Below are 16,171 nucleotides of genomic sequence, written 5' to 3' on the forward strand. Positions count from 1 at the left end.
AATTCTTGCTTCAGGCGAGATAGGGAAAAACTTTTAGTTTTCTTAGTGTGCTTTCCAAGAAATGCATGAAAAAAATCGATCCCCTTTAGTACTAACAATTTACTTTTGCATTAACACCCGAGTAGCTATGTCCTGTCTAATGCCTACTGTATATTGTTCCTGTGTGTGGGTTGGAGAGCTGGTCACCCACTTGGCCTGTGTTCATCTGACAGCGTCTGTGTCAGACCCTGCCCTTGCTTCATTGCAGCTATGCCACTATCAACGCAGAGGTCCGAGCCAGAGCAGCACCAAGAGCCTGCGATGATCTTCTGCGCGTCTTTGGACAGCTGACCTGCTCAGACACCCCCGAGGCTCCCGCCAGAGCAGGACTTGCAGCAGTGGAAGGACTGGGAGAGACTGGAAGCCACTTCACAGCCTTGGTCAGGAGGCGTGGATCCGCAGGGCGGGGGCTGCACGCTGGGCGGAGCAGAGCGAAGGAACGTGACGCTTGGTAAAGCGCTGTGCTTTTCAAAGCCCCCCCAGCTACTGTAGCTCACCAGGGACGTTCATGCTTCGGTCAGGTTAACCGTTAGTAGAAGCTGTTCTACAATTAGACAGCTGCACTACGCCCAACTCATCTGATTTGTCTGTTATAAACCACTGACCTCCAAAATCTTAGACAATACATAATAAAAATAATAATAATTCCTTACACTTATATAGCGCTTTTCTGGACACTCCACTTAAAGTGCTTTACAAGTAATGGGGATTCCCCCCACCCCTACAGTGTCATAGTGCGCCAGAAGGCTCCCCACACACCAGCTCTCAGTGGGGAGAAGAGCAGAGTGATGAGGCCAGTTCAGAGATTGGGATTATTCGGAGGGGCCAGGGGGAAATTTGGCCAGGACGGCTGGGTAACACCCCTACTCTTTTTGAGCAAAGCCCTGAGATTTTTAATGACCACAGAGAGGCAGAAGTGTTATAAAACACATCCTCTTGTCCACTCCGACATCTTGTGAAAGCTCTGTGATGGCCTTCAGTGAGCATGGTAAAAGTCTTGAACGTGCCTGCCTGGTGTCTCTGGGACCTTTATTCAGGAGCGAGGAGATATGCCAGAGACCAGCAATTAACAGCTGAATCTCAGGCATCTGTGTTTTGATACAGATGACTCAATAATCTGGACCCAAGTCATAAGCAGCACCATGAAAGCCACAAACCCACAGAGGTTTATTTTCTTTAACATCTTAGTCATGGAAAACCACCCAGAAGCTCCACAGACATGGAGAAAACTCCTCCTGTGAACATGGGTCTGTAACAACACTATGATCCTTTTCTCCTCCCAGGGGCAAGAAAATACCCAATGCCAGCAATAAAAGATTATTTAACAGACAAATAAAAAGGAAAAGGAAAAAAAAACAGGAAAAGTTGTGGCTTCAGGTAAAACCACTAAATTCCAGGTGTGGCGTACTGTATACACTGTATTTATAATTATTAATGTTCTGCCAAAATAAACAGAAAGCATCAATGCATATCAAAGGTGATAAATTCCTATTCATATGGTAAATTCCGTAAGGTATGTAAGACCTTTAAACATTAAATAAATGACTTATTATTTTCAGGATTTTTTAAAGGTCTTACATACCTTACAGAATTTACAATATGAATGATTGTGCAACGAAACCCTAATGAATATGTTTTGATTCTAGTCTCCAGAAGATAAACAAAACAAAACACACGTGTCACTTTTTTTGATCACTAAGCCATGACGCTCCTGCGTGTCACCCCGCTTCCTGCCGGCCCACTGTCCTCTGAGGCATGAGCGTTCCGGAACGCTACGGGATTGGCCGGGGCCGGGGCTGACATCAGCAGGACAGCAGCAGCAGCAGAACACACATGGAGCCCATGGCTGGTGGGAGCTGCTGGGAGGCCTGGCGGAGAGCGGCTGTAATCTGACTCGCCATCTGTGGTCGGGGTCCTTTCCGCGCCCCAGATGGCTTCCAGTGCAGAAGTGACAGCCACTAGAAATTATGGTCTTCCCTCCCTTCATTTTATTAACTGCGGTGGAGGTAATGCACTCAGTCTGAGAAACGATATCTTTATATATCTTTTTACAGATAGGGTGACAGGCTACATCTACAACCCCCCACCCACCCACTCCAGACCCCCCTCATGCATACATGCATCCCCCAATCTGTCAGGAAGCATTAATTCTGCACTTTCTTCCCAGCTGCTTCACATTAACAAAAAAAAAACATTCAACTTAATTTTATTTGTGGTTTTAAAAGTTTTTTGACCACTGTGCTCTTAATAAAGAAAGCATGTTTCATTTTTTGGAAATTAATTTGGTGATGCATGATGGCCCTGACAACTGATTTTCCACTGAAAAATTTGCTGGTATGTACTGTGCATGTAAATAGTCCATCTATCATATTATCTCTCTGTGCCTGTAACAGTACGGCCATCTATCACACAACTCCACCACTCTGAACCCGCCAGCATGATGATCCCTGACAAAGCCCCGCTGATATTTCATTATTGAGACAACTGGCAACAGCGTTGCACTGAACCACCAGAGCTGAGAACATATCCTCTGGCATGTAAAATTCATACCGGGATGCCAGGCCTGAAACAGTCATCTTTATCAAAAGAGACCTATGAATTCCGCAGGACCTTCTCCAGAACCCGAGCTGTGCGCTGCTGGCATACATCTGCGCAGGAAGACGAGAAGGTTAATCCCGCGCTGGAAAACCGAAAAGAGAAGCGCAGTGTTCTGGCTGTTGGGGTCCAGGTGTGGACCTGCCCCATTCCCTTTGCAGCCTGCCTACACTGACACGGCTATATCTCTACACAGCACAGCACAAGCGGGCCGACAACCCACCTCTTCCCGCACTTCACCGCTCACACCTTACCGGGCAGCACCTCGTAGATATCTTCATCTTCCTCCTCTGCCTCCGGCTGCCCCCCTTTCCTCTCCTCCTGGCTCTGGGGTGCTGGGGCGGGGCGGGGAGCAGGGGGAGAGGTCACAGCGTCGACGTCGTCGTACGTCTCGTCCTCGCCCTCCTCCTCATCCTCTTCGTCCTCGTCGAAGGGAATGAAGCTGGAGCTCAGGTCTGTGGCACAGGCAGTTAAAACCAGTTAACACGGGGAAAGCAACTGGAAGCTACAGAGCTTATGAGGTCTTTGGAATGGTTTACAATGTGATAGAGAGGTAAAACATGTACTTACAGGATAGGATTTCAGCAAAATCAAGCTACAGCTCACAGAAGTATAACAAATGCATGATGAAAAAAAACTTTCTTAAATTTGTAAGAGCAACAGAAACAAATGATGAACATGGGAAACTGACCAGGACATCTGTGAAATACTGTGCAGATGTAACCTGAGCAAGTGAATGATTCTGGGCAAGGGACTAAGAACGCTTGAACGTAACTGGCAGAACACAAACATGGCTATGTATTTATTCTTTTGCCTTATAAAAAAAATACATGATCTGTTCGTGCAGGAAATATCTGAGGATGAGTTCAGAGGTTCCCCTGCAATGCATTTAAGTCTTGCTCTCCTCTTGGACTGTTGGCTTCCAGGCTTTACAGTCCTTTCTGGGTTGTGGTGCCGAGTCGGGCTTTAAGCCCATGGTGTAGCACAGAGCTTCAGGACCAAGGCATTGCAGTGCCTCTTGCTTGATCAGTCTGTGTGTGATCCCCTGAAGTGCCACGCCCCCCTGCTCCCATGAAAGAGGGGGAGGTTTCTGGACCGCAAGCAATAAATGACACACTGGGAGCGTGGCCTGCCCTGGACAGGGGATCCTAAAATGAGGCGCATGAAAGTCTGGTAACAGTAGGCGTCTGATGATGGCTGACAGCACTGGAGCCAAAAACGCTCAATGAAGTGGTTTCTTGGCAGAACATCTGCGGTCAAAGGAAATTTTCATCTGGGATATCTTGTCTGCTACTCACGAAAGTTGTCAGCAATGCACAGTCAAACTGGCTTTTAAAGACACTTTATTAGCGTAAAAATGGCAGAAGAAAAACAAACGCTTTTTTTTTTAAATGAAAAGCAGAAGAGGAGTGAGAAGGAACCTATCGCTGCAGAAACCCAGGAAGCTGCCTCTTTATCCCGAGGAGAATTCAAGGGAGGAACGTGGACCCAGAGCTGCTACACGGCTACTGCACAATGGGGAAAGGAAGTCCCTAACACACAGCACAAGGTCTTTACTCCCGCATATCCAATCAATAAACAAATATGTGAATCAATATGCATATGAAGAAGGTAAGTCAGGAAGGAGAAAATTTCATTTATAATGAATTCCCAGATAAGAGCGCCATAAAGCTGCAGGAAGCGAATCCATTAGGGAAAAAAAAACTCTTAATGCATCATTTAAAAAAAGCCAACCTCAATAGAAAAGAAAGGATGTGTATTGTTGTACTGTGAAGTAGCTGATGAAGTAGGGAAACAATGAAGACGGATTAAGGTGTGACAAAATGGTGATCATTTCACTGTCAAAAGCAGGCCTGACCCGATTCCTTCCTGAGCAACAGCGCTGTCATCGGATCTCATGGATTTAGTGCGGTCCCGATTGCAAATGACAGCAAGACTGAAACAAAAGCCTATCAGGTCCTAACAGATACTCTGTGATGGAGAAGGAAGAGGAAAAAAAATCAATAGATTCCAAGGATAACCAGAAAGTTTGCCGGACGATTTCCAGTAAAGACTGAGCAGGGTTAGGGGAGCTGGCACGCCTGCACAGGACAGATTGATGACAATGGCACAGAGGAGCCGCAGTGCTGATCCAGCTCAGCTACAGGGCAGAGAAACCCCCTCCCTGTCCCGGGCTGAGTCCTTCGCACTGCACGCCCACTTCCACAGGCCACTGCGACAGGCACGGTGCACGAACAGGGCCTGACATCGCCGAGTCAGAGGAACGCGCTCTACAGAAACTAACCCACACCTGGAAGGCGACTGTTTCTGCTGTGCGTTTGCTGTCCTCTGCCATGGAGCGAGACTTGACAGGAATCAGAGACTGAGATCTTCACTACACAGCCAAGACTGTAAAAGTCTGTTAAATCTCTCCAAAGTATTGAATATTAAAAACACACCCTCCGCTGATGTTTTTAAATCTCGCCACAAAACCTACTGATTATCCTTCAGTTCCTTAACATATTTCTTTTTATTTCTCATTTGTACATGTTTTTTGTACTATTTATATGTTTATCCTTCTTTTATAGTTTTATAGTTTATCTTCTACTTACTACTCTGGTTTAAAAATGTCTGATTTATGTCAAATGTCTTGAGAATGCTCTGCACTGAAAGACGCTACAGAACAATAAAGACTGATTGACTGACAGGAGTTATCAGTGGGGAACCCAAGCTTGTGTGGACGTGTGACAGAATGGCAAACACTTACCCTTAAGGACAAAATTAATTTGATCCACCCATTCCCTGGCTTCCTTTGGGCTGCTGGCTGTAAACTGCAGAACAGGATCACCATCATCACCGCGATTAGTGTTAGAAGTAATTGCATAATTAATATTAACAGCAACAAACGTAGCAATAACAGCACTAGGACTAGCATGTAAATAGTCTGAGGGTCCCCCTTAGCAACAGCTAAAACAGCATTGCTGAAGTTAAAGAGAAGAGCTGCTGCTCATCAAGACAAAGACGAGACTCTGAATGGAGTTATAGTGTATGACTGCTTGGATTAATGGACAACTATGTGTGCAGTATTGTGCTTTGGCAATTAAGAAATACTGAAGAAAAACAATTTATGAGCATAGCAACATAGGAAGTAGCTATTAAGACCACATGAGCTCTGCAATGTCAAAAGTGTTTCAGTTTGAAAATAATGCTGCAAAAACACATGGACATGTGCAGCTACTGATGGAATTGACCGCTTTCTTGAATCTTACAAGTTTAAAAACCTGATAGACAAAATGTCATGTTTTACAAAAACCAGAGTTGTGTTATTATTTTCAAAATTGACACCTTTGAAGAACGTTTCAAATACATTGAGGATCACAAGAACAAAAACTGCAGGATACAGATGTAAAATGATACAGTAGGTCACCCACCGTCAGATATATAGTGTAAATAGATAATATACATATAAACACGAAAAATGAACAGAAGAGATGGAGGTGGGGTTGACTATAATTAGCAATCTAAACACGAAGGGTAACTGGCTAATTAATTTAGTATTGGAAACATTCTAGCCATCCCCACTGCCCACCTCCCCTCTACGACCCGACAGCTGGGGAGATGTGGGTGTGGCCCCTATCACAATGGGAATCTCCATGGCAACTTGTGTCGCTGACGTCAACCACACTGTCACCGTGGAGATTCTCGTTGCTCTGTCACTCAGGCGCAGAGACCAACAATGTCTTAAGAATCTCAAAAACGTTATTCTAACTGCTTTCATTCTAAAAGGCCAGGAATATACGTACAGTACATACATATATACTGATGGCAGTCCACTGGTGGCATTATTACTGGCCTCTGCTAGAGAGATGTTTAATGTCCCGTAGCATTAATTACCTTAATTTACGAAGACAGAAAAATAATCTCACTCAGCGTTGCCTTTCCATTTCCAGTCAGCACAAGGAAATACAAATTTAACCCTGTAACACCACATAATTCAGGCCTTTTACTGATTTACTGTCAGGCATGATCCAAAATGCTAAGGGGGTGAATTACAATGCATTTAAAAAGTGTCAAATTTCAGCTCGAAATTCCAAGTCCCGCACCAGTTAGTTTCAATTTGGTCAGAATGGTATTTTTGGTTCACTCGTAGAACGCGATAAAATGTCACTTCTTCAAAGGCAAGCTGGAAGCCCTCCTGGAACACTTGAACAGGCCTTCAAACAAACTGCTGGCCAGAGGCATTTGTTTTCTTTGCTGCTTGGAAATGACACACAACAAGGTGCCGGGGCCACTTTCCAGTCACAGGCTAAATGAAGCAATTCCACTGCTGAGGCCCCAGGCCAGGGTGGGTCCCGGGTTCGAGGACAGGTACCTGGAAAGAGCGCTGCCCTGGAGCGCTGAGCTCGAAGCAGGAATTCCTCTTGGAGTCCTTCCGCAGGGTCCCCACCAGCCCGGCGCTGTACCCGTTGATGTAGAAAGAGCCCTTCTGCTGTTTGTCTGTGAGCGCAGGAGAAAACCAAAACAACACTCAGCATTTATCACTGACTCTTTGCAAAACCGCATTATGCTGCGGACAGCCTGCAGTGGAGACAATACCAGCTTTTAAAATGAACCGGCACCAGGTAGCGCCGTGGGCCAAGACCCCAAGAGACGCGACTGGGTCCCCGAAACGCCTTACAAGACCACCTTCAAAGCTGCCAGCGCCGACAGGTTTTTTTCAGATTTTCTGATTGAATCAGTTTCCATAAACTTGTTTTTCTGAGACATCCGTGGGCCACAGTCACACCTTTCTCGCTTCCAAAGTAATAGAAGATGGTATTGTTGAGGACACACCAGCGCCTCTGCCACTCTGAGCCAAAGAAACTGTGATCTGAAAGACAAGAAAAACAGAAGAATAATGGAATGGAACCCATCCCTACTGGACTCCCTTTCTAACCCTATAAACTGCCCAGAGTGAAAGGTCAAATCTCTTTTTACTTGATAGTTAACTGTACTCCACGACTGATATTCAGGTACTGTATATTGGAATCCTTTGCATAACGTGTTACAACACATTACCATTGGTAGCTGGTACTTTGTTTCTTGCACTTGCTAAGCACACCTTTGGGCACATTGCAACTGTCTGGAATGTAAACTGCACTGTTTAAAAGGCGTCCGCAAGATGATGATGATGATGATGGAGCAGGAGGAACAGGAGAATTTTCATCAACAACTCCAAGCTGCAAAGCTACAAAATTTATAAAACTTATAACCTTCTTTTTAATTGTTCTTTGCTCAAACCATGAGTCATAATAATGGAATGTAATAAGTAATGCCTTTAAAAAAAGCCACTGGATATAATTATGACTATTTTAGGGATTGATGTTTCTGGACCTTGCATTAATTTCTTTTCTAAAAGCAAAAATACTTAACTGGTTTAATTACAGCTAATTTTCAAATTAATCTTGCCCTGCTCTGGCTCTTGGTGTAGAAAAGGAAACACTGGCTCTGTATCCCGGGTGGGAGCTGGAGAGGAGCAGTCCAGCCAAGGCCTGTGAGCACAGCCGAACCTCCACACCGGAAAAATAAACAGCTGTCCAAAGGACATCATCCTGGATCATCATGCTCAGCCAGATGTGCTTGGCGGCTTCTCAGATTTCCAGGATCTTTCTCAAAACCTGAAACACGTTTCTGAGTGCCCCTCGTGAAACCCGCCGACGTCCTGCAGTGTCTCCTTGTACAACAGGAATGACATTTTCACCCCTTTTATCCTCTCTGGACAGACCAAGGCCACACCTTAGCAGCTTAAGGCAAAACCATTGCCAAGCACTCCTACACACACCTTCCAACTCACAGGAGTGTGAGACGGTGATGAGCTGCAGCCCCAGCCAGGGTTGGGAAGTAATGGAATATTTGTAACAGCGCTGCGAGATCAGATCTCAGGAATTTGGTCTGATTTGCATTCCCATTACCATTGCTTTCCAAAACGTTACGCATTACTCAAAGGATTTTATTCAGCACAAATGTAAGGGATTTATAAGAAACAGAGCCGAGATTTGGGACAGTTCATTTGGGGCCCATGACTTGTACAGTAATTCGCAAGACTGCAATTTGTACATGGTGAAGACCACCAAGGAACAGGGCCTTAAAATCGGGCTGAAATCTTTTGGTCAGTAGGGGGTACTTAAGGAATGTTGATTCTTCAAGTGTGAGGAACTTTAATTCACGAAGGAGAATTACAACATGATCTGAGCACCAACCCCGCCTGCCACTTCTGATCGCGCTGAAGGATGCTGATGGCACACAGAATTCACAAGGGGTTCTGCTGCAGTCTGAATCCCTCTCTGGCACCAGCAACAAGGATCTATCTAACCCATGCAAACCGGTTACTCTTCATGAACGTGCTGTGCAATGTCCTGGCAGAATAAAATAGGCATCTGCGTTCAAGTAATTGGCACACCCGTATAGTTTTAACCAAGGGCTCCCACCTGGGCCTATGGGCACAGGTGTGATACGGATTGCTCGTTCTCATCTGGTTTTCAAGACGAGGTGCTGGACCTTTGGAATATACTGTATCCAGATATTTAGCGTGCCAGCCCGCCAGGGAGATAAGTTTCATCCCTGGCCTTGTGAAAATATTGTGGAGACAGAATGTGGAGAAAAGGGCTCCTTACTCAAGAGTAGCAGAGTCAATAAAGTCGTTATTCAACACTGAGCAGGATGACGCAAGTGTTTGACCAATTTAGTATAGTTAACTAATGGAAATGGGCCCAGGAAGCACTGAAGTAAATCATTTATTAGCTTGTTAAGTATTGCTAGACAATTAGAACTAATAAATAATAAACTACTTTGGGCTACATACTGCAGTTAGTGGTTTGTTATTGCATAACCTACTACTGGTGATCTATTAATATTTCATTTGACCTATATGAAGTGGTAATAAAATACTCCAGTTTCAGCTGTGATGCACTGTAGCCAGATGAGAAGAGAAAGGAAAAGATAAACACCACAACATTCAAGCGCAATTGTCTTATCGGTCACCTATCAACATGTCATTTGGTAGTCTCGAGTAAATCAATACGACAGTGGAGGTATTTTAAAGAAAACAAGATATTCCTGTTTTGCAATGGGGTGTTCATTCATTGAGAACCAGCCACTCACTTATTTTTAAACAAACCGATCAGCACAGTGAGAGTGAAAGTGAGAATATTATTTATTTCAGGAAAGAAGACTCCTGTGTTCTCTGCTGACTGGAAAGGAATGGTGGAGGAGGAACAAATTCGGGTTGCACGCTGTTCTGAAGCCTGCTGCTCAAGATGGAGGCAATTGCAACCGTTAGAAAAATCCCTCAATTCTTCCCTGACAGCCGTCGTTTAAAAACATTACTCAGGCACTGAGTTCCATTCAGCTACTGGATGGTGCTGATCAACGTCCCCAAATGACACAGGGAACCAGACCCAAGATTTCAGACCCCCAAGGTACTGCTTCTTTTGATGACGGGCCTTAGATGCTGAACCTGGAACACTGGAGCCCTGCTAACTGACCAGACACAGCCTTGGTCCTCTACAGCTTGGACGCTTACAGTCATATTTCAACGCGGGGTGCAGTAATTCACAGTCATACAAGATGAACTCACCCTAGACAGCCCACTGAGTCTCCTGGCTTGCAGCCTGGAGGGAAGCAGTCAGGCCTTGGCTCCTCAGAGATTCCTCACCTTTTTCTTGAGGTTTCTCACTCCTTCATGCCTACTGGTTGTTCTGGCTACTCTGATGTACTGATTCACAATCTCTGGCTGTGCTCTGTGGCAATTTGCTGCAGAGAGAGAGGGGGGCTCTCCCAGCTTAAGCCTGAATTAATTCTAAAGAATTAAATATCACAGGTAGGTACAATAACGTCAACAGGAACAAAGAACCGTGAAGAGCACACACTCTGAGCTGTTATCATAGAAACAATCTGGAGTCCTTAGAAAGCAGCAGATGGTGGCAACAATCCCCTCCAGCCTGTGGTCAGCAGTTACTGCAGCTGTGTGCTCCAGAGACTGAGGGATAGCAGGACTGACAGGGGACAGAAATCGACAAAACCGAGAGGTAAACTCTGGTTTAGTCCAGTGCTGTCATCCTGATCCACGCTTTTGTCAGCATGCCTGCTCTGAGTCAGCACTCCGAGCCTGTTCCCTCAGCTATCATTCCACCACCATCACGATCCGAGAGGGGCTGCAGACCACTTTGTTTCGTTATCATCTGCCAGTGCTGTGGGGCTAATGCCATTAGGAAGAATATTTCAGGATTTATCCCAGATGAGGAATGACAATTCAAGGCTGTGGTGGCGTTGAAAGGACAACATCCCTCCATCCTTCCAGAACTTCCTTTGCTTTGCACCATGAGTTTCACCTTGAGAATGCCCTGATCTGATGCTAAATATCAAAATAAAGAACACTATATTAAAATAAAAACTGAGTAGGAAACTGATATTTTGTAAAAAGTTTAAGACTCCTTAATATCTGAAGAGCATCCTGGTTCCTACCTCTTCGCTTCTTCTCCAGGTAGCCCTGTTTCAAGACGTTACTCAGTTCCTGAGCCGCGACCACAGGAATTTCTTCAAAATCTGCCAGGAAGTGAAAAACAACAGTGAATGAGTGATGTAATCTGCTATTTTAATAATACATATTACTATCTATGTGGGGATAAACATGGGGGCAATGTCCCCACAAAGACAGGAAATTATTTTTAAAGGAAACTGGAAAAAAAACTTAAAATCCCCAAAAGATTTTTTCCTGGTCTAACTTCACCATGTGGAGTTCCATTTGGGTGCAGTCTGGAACAGTCAATAGCCGATGAGTGTCAATGGAAAGGCCAAACGGAGACAGGAATACAACTGTGTGTCTGTGTAATCTTGGGTTTCCTTAACCCTAAGACCTCTGTGACACAGAAACGAGCACAGTCACTTCTCTCCTGAAAGCCGACTTCCTCTGTGACCGAAGCTGGTGCATTAGCTCATAGTTCACACATGCACACACGAACATGATGGACTCATGCAGCATTTTCAGCACAAGGCATTAACCTCTCATTTCTGTTTAACACCGCAAATGTAATGTCACTGCGTTCCTAGGGCACAGCACCTTGTGGTGGACCAGGGCACTCCGAGACCTACAGCACAGCTACAGATAAAGCACAACATTTCCATGGGCAAAGAGCCCACTCTGAAGAAGATGGAACACTTTGTGCCGGATGCAGATCAGCCCCCAATCACTCTAGAAGAGAGAATATAAAGGACCCCACTGCTCAACCCCATCCATATGTTTGTTAAGCTGAGGCGTTCTTGCTAAGTCCTGATTTCCTGTGTGTTGCCTGTGCCACAAAAGATATCGACTGTCCCATGGGTCAGGTCCTGGCTTCACTTTCAGCCCAAGATGCTGAGCAACACCATCCCTGCAGTTCGCATGCACAAGAAAAAAAAAAACCCTGGAGAAACATAACTCAATAAAGCCTTAAAAACTTCAGTGACCAAATGTTACTTGTTGCCGCCTGCTTCCGTTTCCTCTGAGCATGAATACTGCATTAACTAAACCCCCTCAAGTTGTGCCATCCTGCTGTTTGAAAACATGAAAAATGTTCCGCATGGAGTTTTATTTAGATGCTACGATGGCGAGACCCACCAGGGTGTCGGAGAAAGAGAGCCTGTGTGGCTTCATCAATATGCGCACTGGAATTAAATTACCCGGGGGGACAGAAATTGCGACACGCACTGGTTCAGTGGTTTAATTTCATTGCTTTCGAGAACATTAGCAGCGTGGGGGCTGAGTTTTCCTGTGACGCCAGGACGCAGGGTACATGGAGACAGAAAGAGAGAGATCAAGCAACAAACAGCATAGACATTTTTAAAGTGCAAGATGCTAATTCAATAAAATAACTCATGGAATTAAAAGGTTACTCTGTTCAGCTTGAATTACAACATTGGGGGGGGGGTAGGTGGAATGGGGCAGTAATTTTAAGAGCTAAGACGCTCTGTAAAAAAAATATATAAGAGATCACAAAAAATGAGCAAATTCATTAGAGTCATTTCGGTTTATTGTGCATTTAAACAGCCCTGACATTCCCACGCTCAGCGCTGATCAAAGTGGAGCTGTGTTGTACGATCGCGTTGCCTCTGTCACTCTTTTGCATACGTTTCAGACATACAGAAGGTATCAAACAACAGAACAACAAAAAAATATCAGGGGTCACTCACAGTACGATGACAAGACCACTAGCTTTGGTTAATAAGTTACTCGGATCGATGACAGGCACTCAGACAAACCTTAAACCCTGCAGGAGAAGTCGATCGCCTTCAGATACAGTAGGTCAGCTATAAGCATCTTAAAAGCACAGTCTCCTGTCTTTCCATCCGTGTTGCAATCAGAACATTCTGAAATACTGTTCATGTAAACCATGGCTCCCACAAGTCACAGTACACCTGACATTCAAATGATAATTGGTGGCGCTGTACGTGGTGCTTAGTGATTGTGTGACAATTTGAATTTAGATCAAAATGTGATTCCAACATAAAGATTAAAAAGAAGAGGTTTATGCTAGAATACTAGTCTTTAAAAAACTACCCTTTAGCCAGCAATGCTATCCACTTATTAAAAAGTCCATTCAGCACAGCCGATTGGCAGTTTAGCGCAGAGAGCTAAAAAAAATTAACATCAAGTCCACTGGCGCCCATGACAGTAGCGTATCATTAACTTTAGGAACATTTTTCAGAAAAACTTCCCCATTACTTATTCATGCCAAGATGACGCTAACGTTACCGCATGCAGTTCAAACGAGGGACGGAGGCAATACAGGCTGCCTCGTGCAGAGAATCTATTATCTTTTATTTTGTTTTTTCTCCCAGGAAAAAAAAAAGACAATTCACTTGGAAGCTATACTACATTAAAATACGCTGTTCTAAAGTTCCACAGGAACATTGATATTGATGCGCCTTCTGCTTCTTACGCATTCCTGTAAATTTTAGCTGGTTTCACATCAGCTCTGACCCAACTATGAACAGAAATGACATCAGAACTTTAATAAAGACACACAGCACCAGGCACCCAGAGCAGCCGATTCCTGCCGTGGAAATTTAACAAACCATGCAAGACATGTAGTCCTGCATCACTACAGTACATCCCTGTAAAAGAACAAAACTAAAAAAAATCCTCTTTTAATTTCCTCCTTTTTTTAATCATACCCCTCACTAATAATGACTTTAATTGGCAATACTTATGAGCACTGTGCTGAAAGAGCCCCTAAAGAGCTCAAGATTAAATTAGCTTTTGTTGTTTTCGGTTGAGAACAGAACCTTATTTTGAAATAAAAGATTCAGAATAGCACCACCCCCACTGCATGCAACACCCCTGCCCTCTCAGCGCGTTTGACCCTGGGGCAGCAGGGCAGCTGGGTGTGAGGACACTGCAGCAGTGACCAGCAAGGTGTTCAGGGTTACCTGCGATATTCTGCGATAACTGAGGGGAGAGCGAGGGGGTGTAGACAGACTCCCCCTCTGGCTCCGCCTTGTCTGGTCTTACAGCCCTGTACCGGGCTCAGCGCTGACCGGGGGAGGGGTGTCACAGGGGTCGCTGTGTCACAGCCCTGGCCAACTGACGCCATGCTCTGGAGACAGTCAACTAGTGACTGGACCCTGGCTCGAACCCGAGATCGGGAGAGCAGTTTTGCTGGTTGAGCTCCTTGGGCCCACCCCCCCCCTCCAGAATTCCCTAAGTTGGCCAAACTCCCATTAGAGCGCCACAGCAGCCCCCTCTGTGCCAGCTCAGGAGAGACAAAGGCAGGACATACGCAGCTGTGTCCCTCTGACATGTCCACTCAAAGGTTCATCGTGCCTCTGGAGCACACTGACTGCATCACGGGCAGCAAAACAGCTGGAACATCGCTGGGGGGAGGACAAATACAGCTCCTGGCTCTCGTGAGAGCAAAGTTCACAAAGCACCCAGTGAGGAAAATGTAGGACACTGCATCACACTGACTCACATTCACCTTAGCCCCTAGCAGAGACAGCCAGGCCTGGGAAATCCCTTCCTGGAAAATGACCCAAGACCCAGATGTGAACCGGTAGTGTTTTGATTATTAGACCAGTTGAAGCCTAGTTTGTTTTCTTTTGTTGTGAACCGGTGTCCCGACTTTAGTCCACCACCAGGACAAGCCCAAGAACGGTGTCGGTGCAGAAGCCGATATGAGGAGAGAGCTCCACATAAATCGACAGTTCACTGCGCTGCATTCCAACACATACTGTACAAAGCAGTAACACCACAAGTCATATTTTTATATTGCAGCTAGGCTGTAAAAGCTACCGAGCTTTAGCCCCATCAGCTCAATCTGACTTTAAGCCCCTGGATAGCTTGTGCCCTTATCTGCTGTGTCCATGACGGCTCATTGAGGAGGTTTGGTCTGGGGGCTTTCAACAGGCTGAAGCAAAGGGCTCCTGCATGCTGTGTGACCTTAGGTGTGAATTACGCCTGAGGTCTGAACCAAGGAGATGGGACACAGAGCCTTTATCTCCTATTAGGTGACTATGGAGGAGAGCCTGTCTGTTGTGCTTCAAACATAAAGCCCCACTCACAATAAAATGGTTGATAAAGCTCCCGTTTTCACTCGGGGACGCAGAGGAAGGCAGGCTATTTAAAAGAGACGCCAGGCAACCTTGTTCTCCAACTCCCCTCCTTAATGGACTGAAATTTATTAAAGACCCAGCTAATAGTCCGTATTTCATTTGTGCTTGGTGGCTTTAAACGCTCAGCCACCGCATAACAAACGCTCCTATTAGCGGGGTAATGGCGTAATTACGGTATCCGTCTCAGACAAGTCCAAGTGCAACGGGGGGTCACTGCCTGCGCCTCGGCAGGCGCTAGCACGCCTCCCCAAAGAAAAACAGCAGCAACGACGCCGTGCGCACGGCCGTGCAGAGGCATCCTTCATCTCTCCGTTTACATCCCTCCTCATCCCAAACAGCGCGAGGAAAAGAAGGCGAAATCAATGACTCGGCTCTGTTCTTTTTTTAAATGCTGTATTACCCTTACTTACAGAGAAATGAAACAAGCACTACAGGGCAGGATTTAGAAAGCATATCCACAGCCCAGGATCAAATACTCTGTTTCAGCTTTAAAGTAATATAGATCAATACATTTATTGCAGCAACGCATTATAGCAAAGCTGAGGCATTATCACCTAACATAGCTTAAGTGGTGAATGTTAACTCCTTCCTGGGTCTGTAGTTGCTACACATCAACTTAATGGGCCTCATTTATACTGTATAACCCTGTCGTTTTGTTAGTTTTCCTCTACTGATTCGTGATCCGCTACGCCCTTTCACACTTTACTGTGCTGGCTGACAGCTCAACAGGTTTCCCCCGACCGGTTCGTGTTCTGGTGAATTAAAAAAACTACCCAAAGAAAAAAAAAGTCTGATCTTAAATAGTTGTCATTAAAGCATAAAAGTCTACCCTCATGATTGTCCCTTATATCAACCAACAACATGCATAATAATATAACCCCAGATTTTCAAATACAGACAGACATTGTATGTAGAGGTTAATTTTAATAAT

The 16,171-nt window shown here is 45.2% G+C and overlaps 1 protein-coding gene across 2 annotated transcripts in view; it reads right to left on the reverse strand.

Annotated features, from left to right (window-relative positions):
- Positions 1–16,171, reverse strand: part of skap1 (src kinase associated phosphoprotein 1) — a 162,783-nt gene that overhangs the window by 42,645 nt on the left and 103,967 nt on the right. For both annotated transcript variants that reach the window (XM_088906258.1, XM_088906257.1), the window contains exons 5-9: positions 11,116–11,196; positions 7,400–7,483; positions 6,986–7,110; positions 5,381–5,444; positions 2,889–3,089 (exon numbers count right to left, since the gene is read on the reverse strand). In XM_088906258.1, the coding sequence (XP_088762384.1) occupies positions 2,889–3,089; positions 5,381–5,444; positions 6,986–7,110; positions 7,400–7,483; positions 11,116–11,196 (555 nt within the window). The remainder of the gene's footprint in view (positions 1–2,888; positions 3,090–5,380; positions 5,445–6,985; positions 7,111–7,399; positions 7,484–11,115; positions 11,197–16,171) is intronic.

This window comes from Atractosteus spatula, chromosome 26, assembly GCF_055471065.1.
Source record: "Atractosteus spatula isolate fAtrSpa1 chromosome 26, fAtrSpa1.hap1, whole genome shotgun sequence".
Taxonomy (NCBI): domain Eukaryota; kingdom Metazoa; phylum Chordata; class Actinopteri; order Semionotiformes; family Lepisosteidae; genus Atractosteus; species Atractosteus spatula.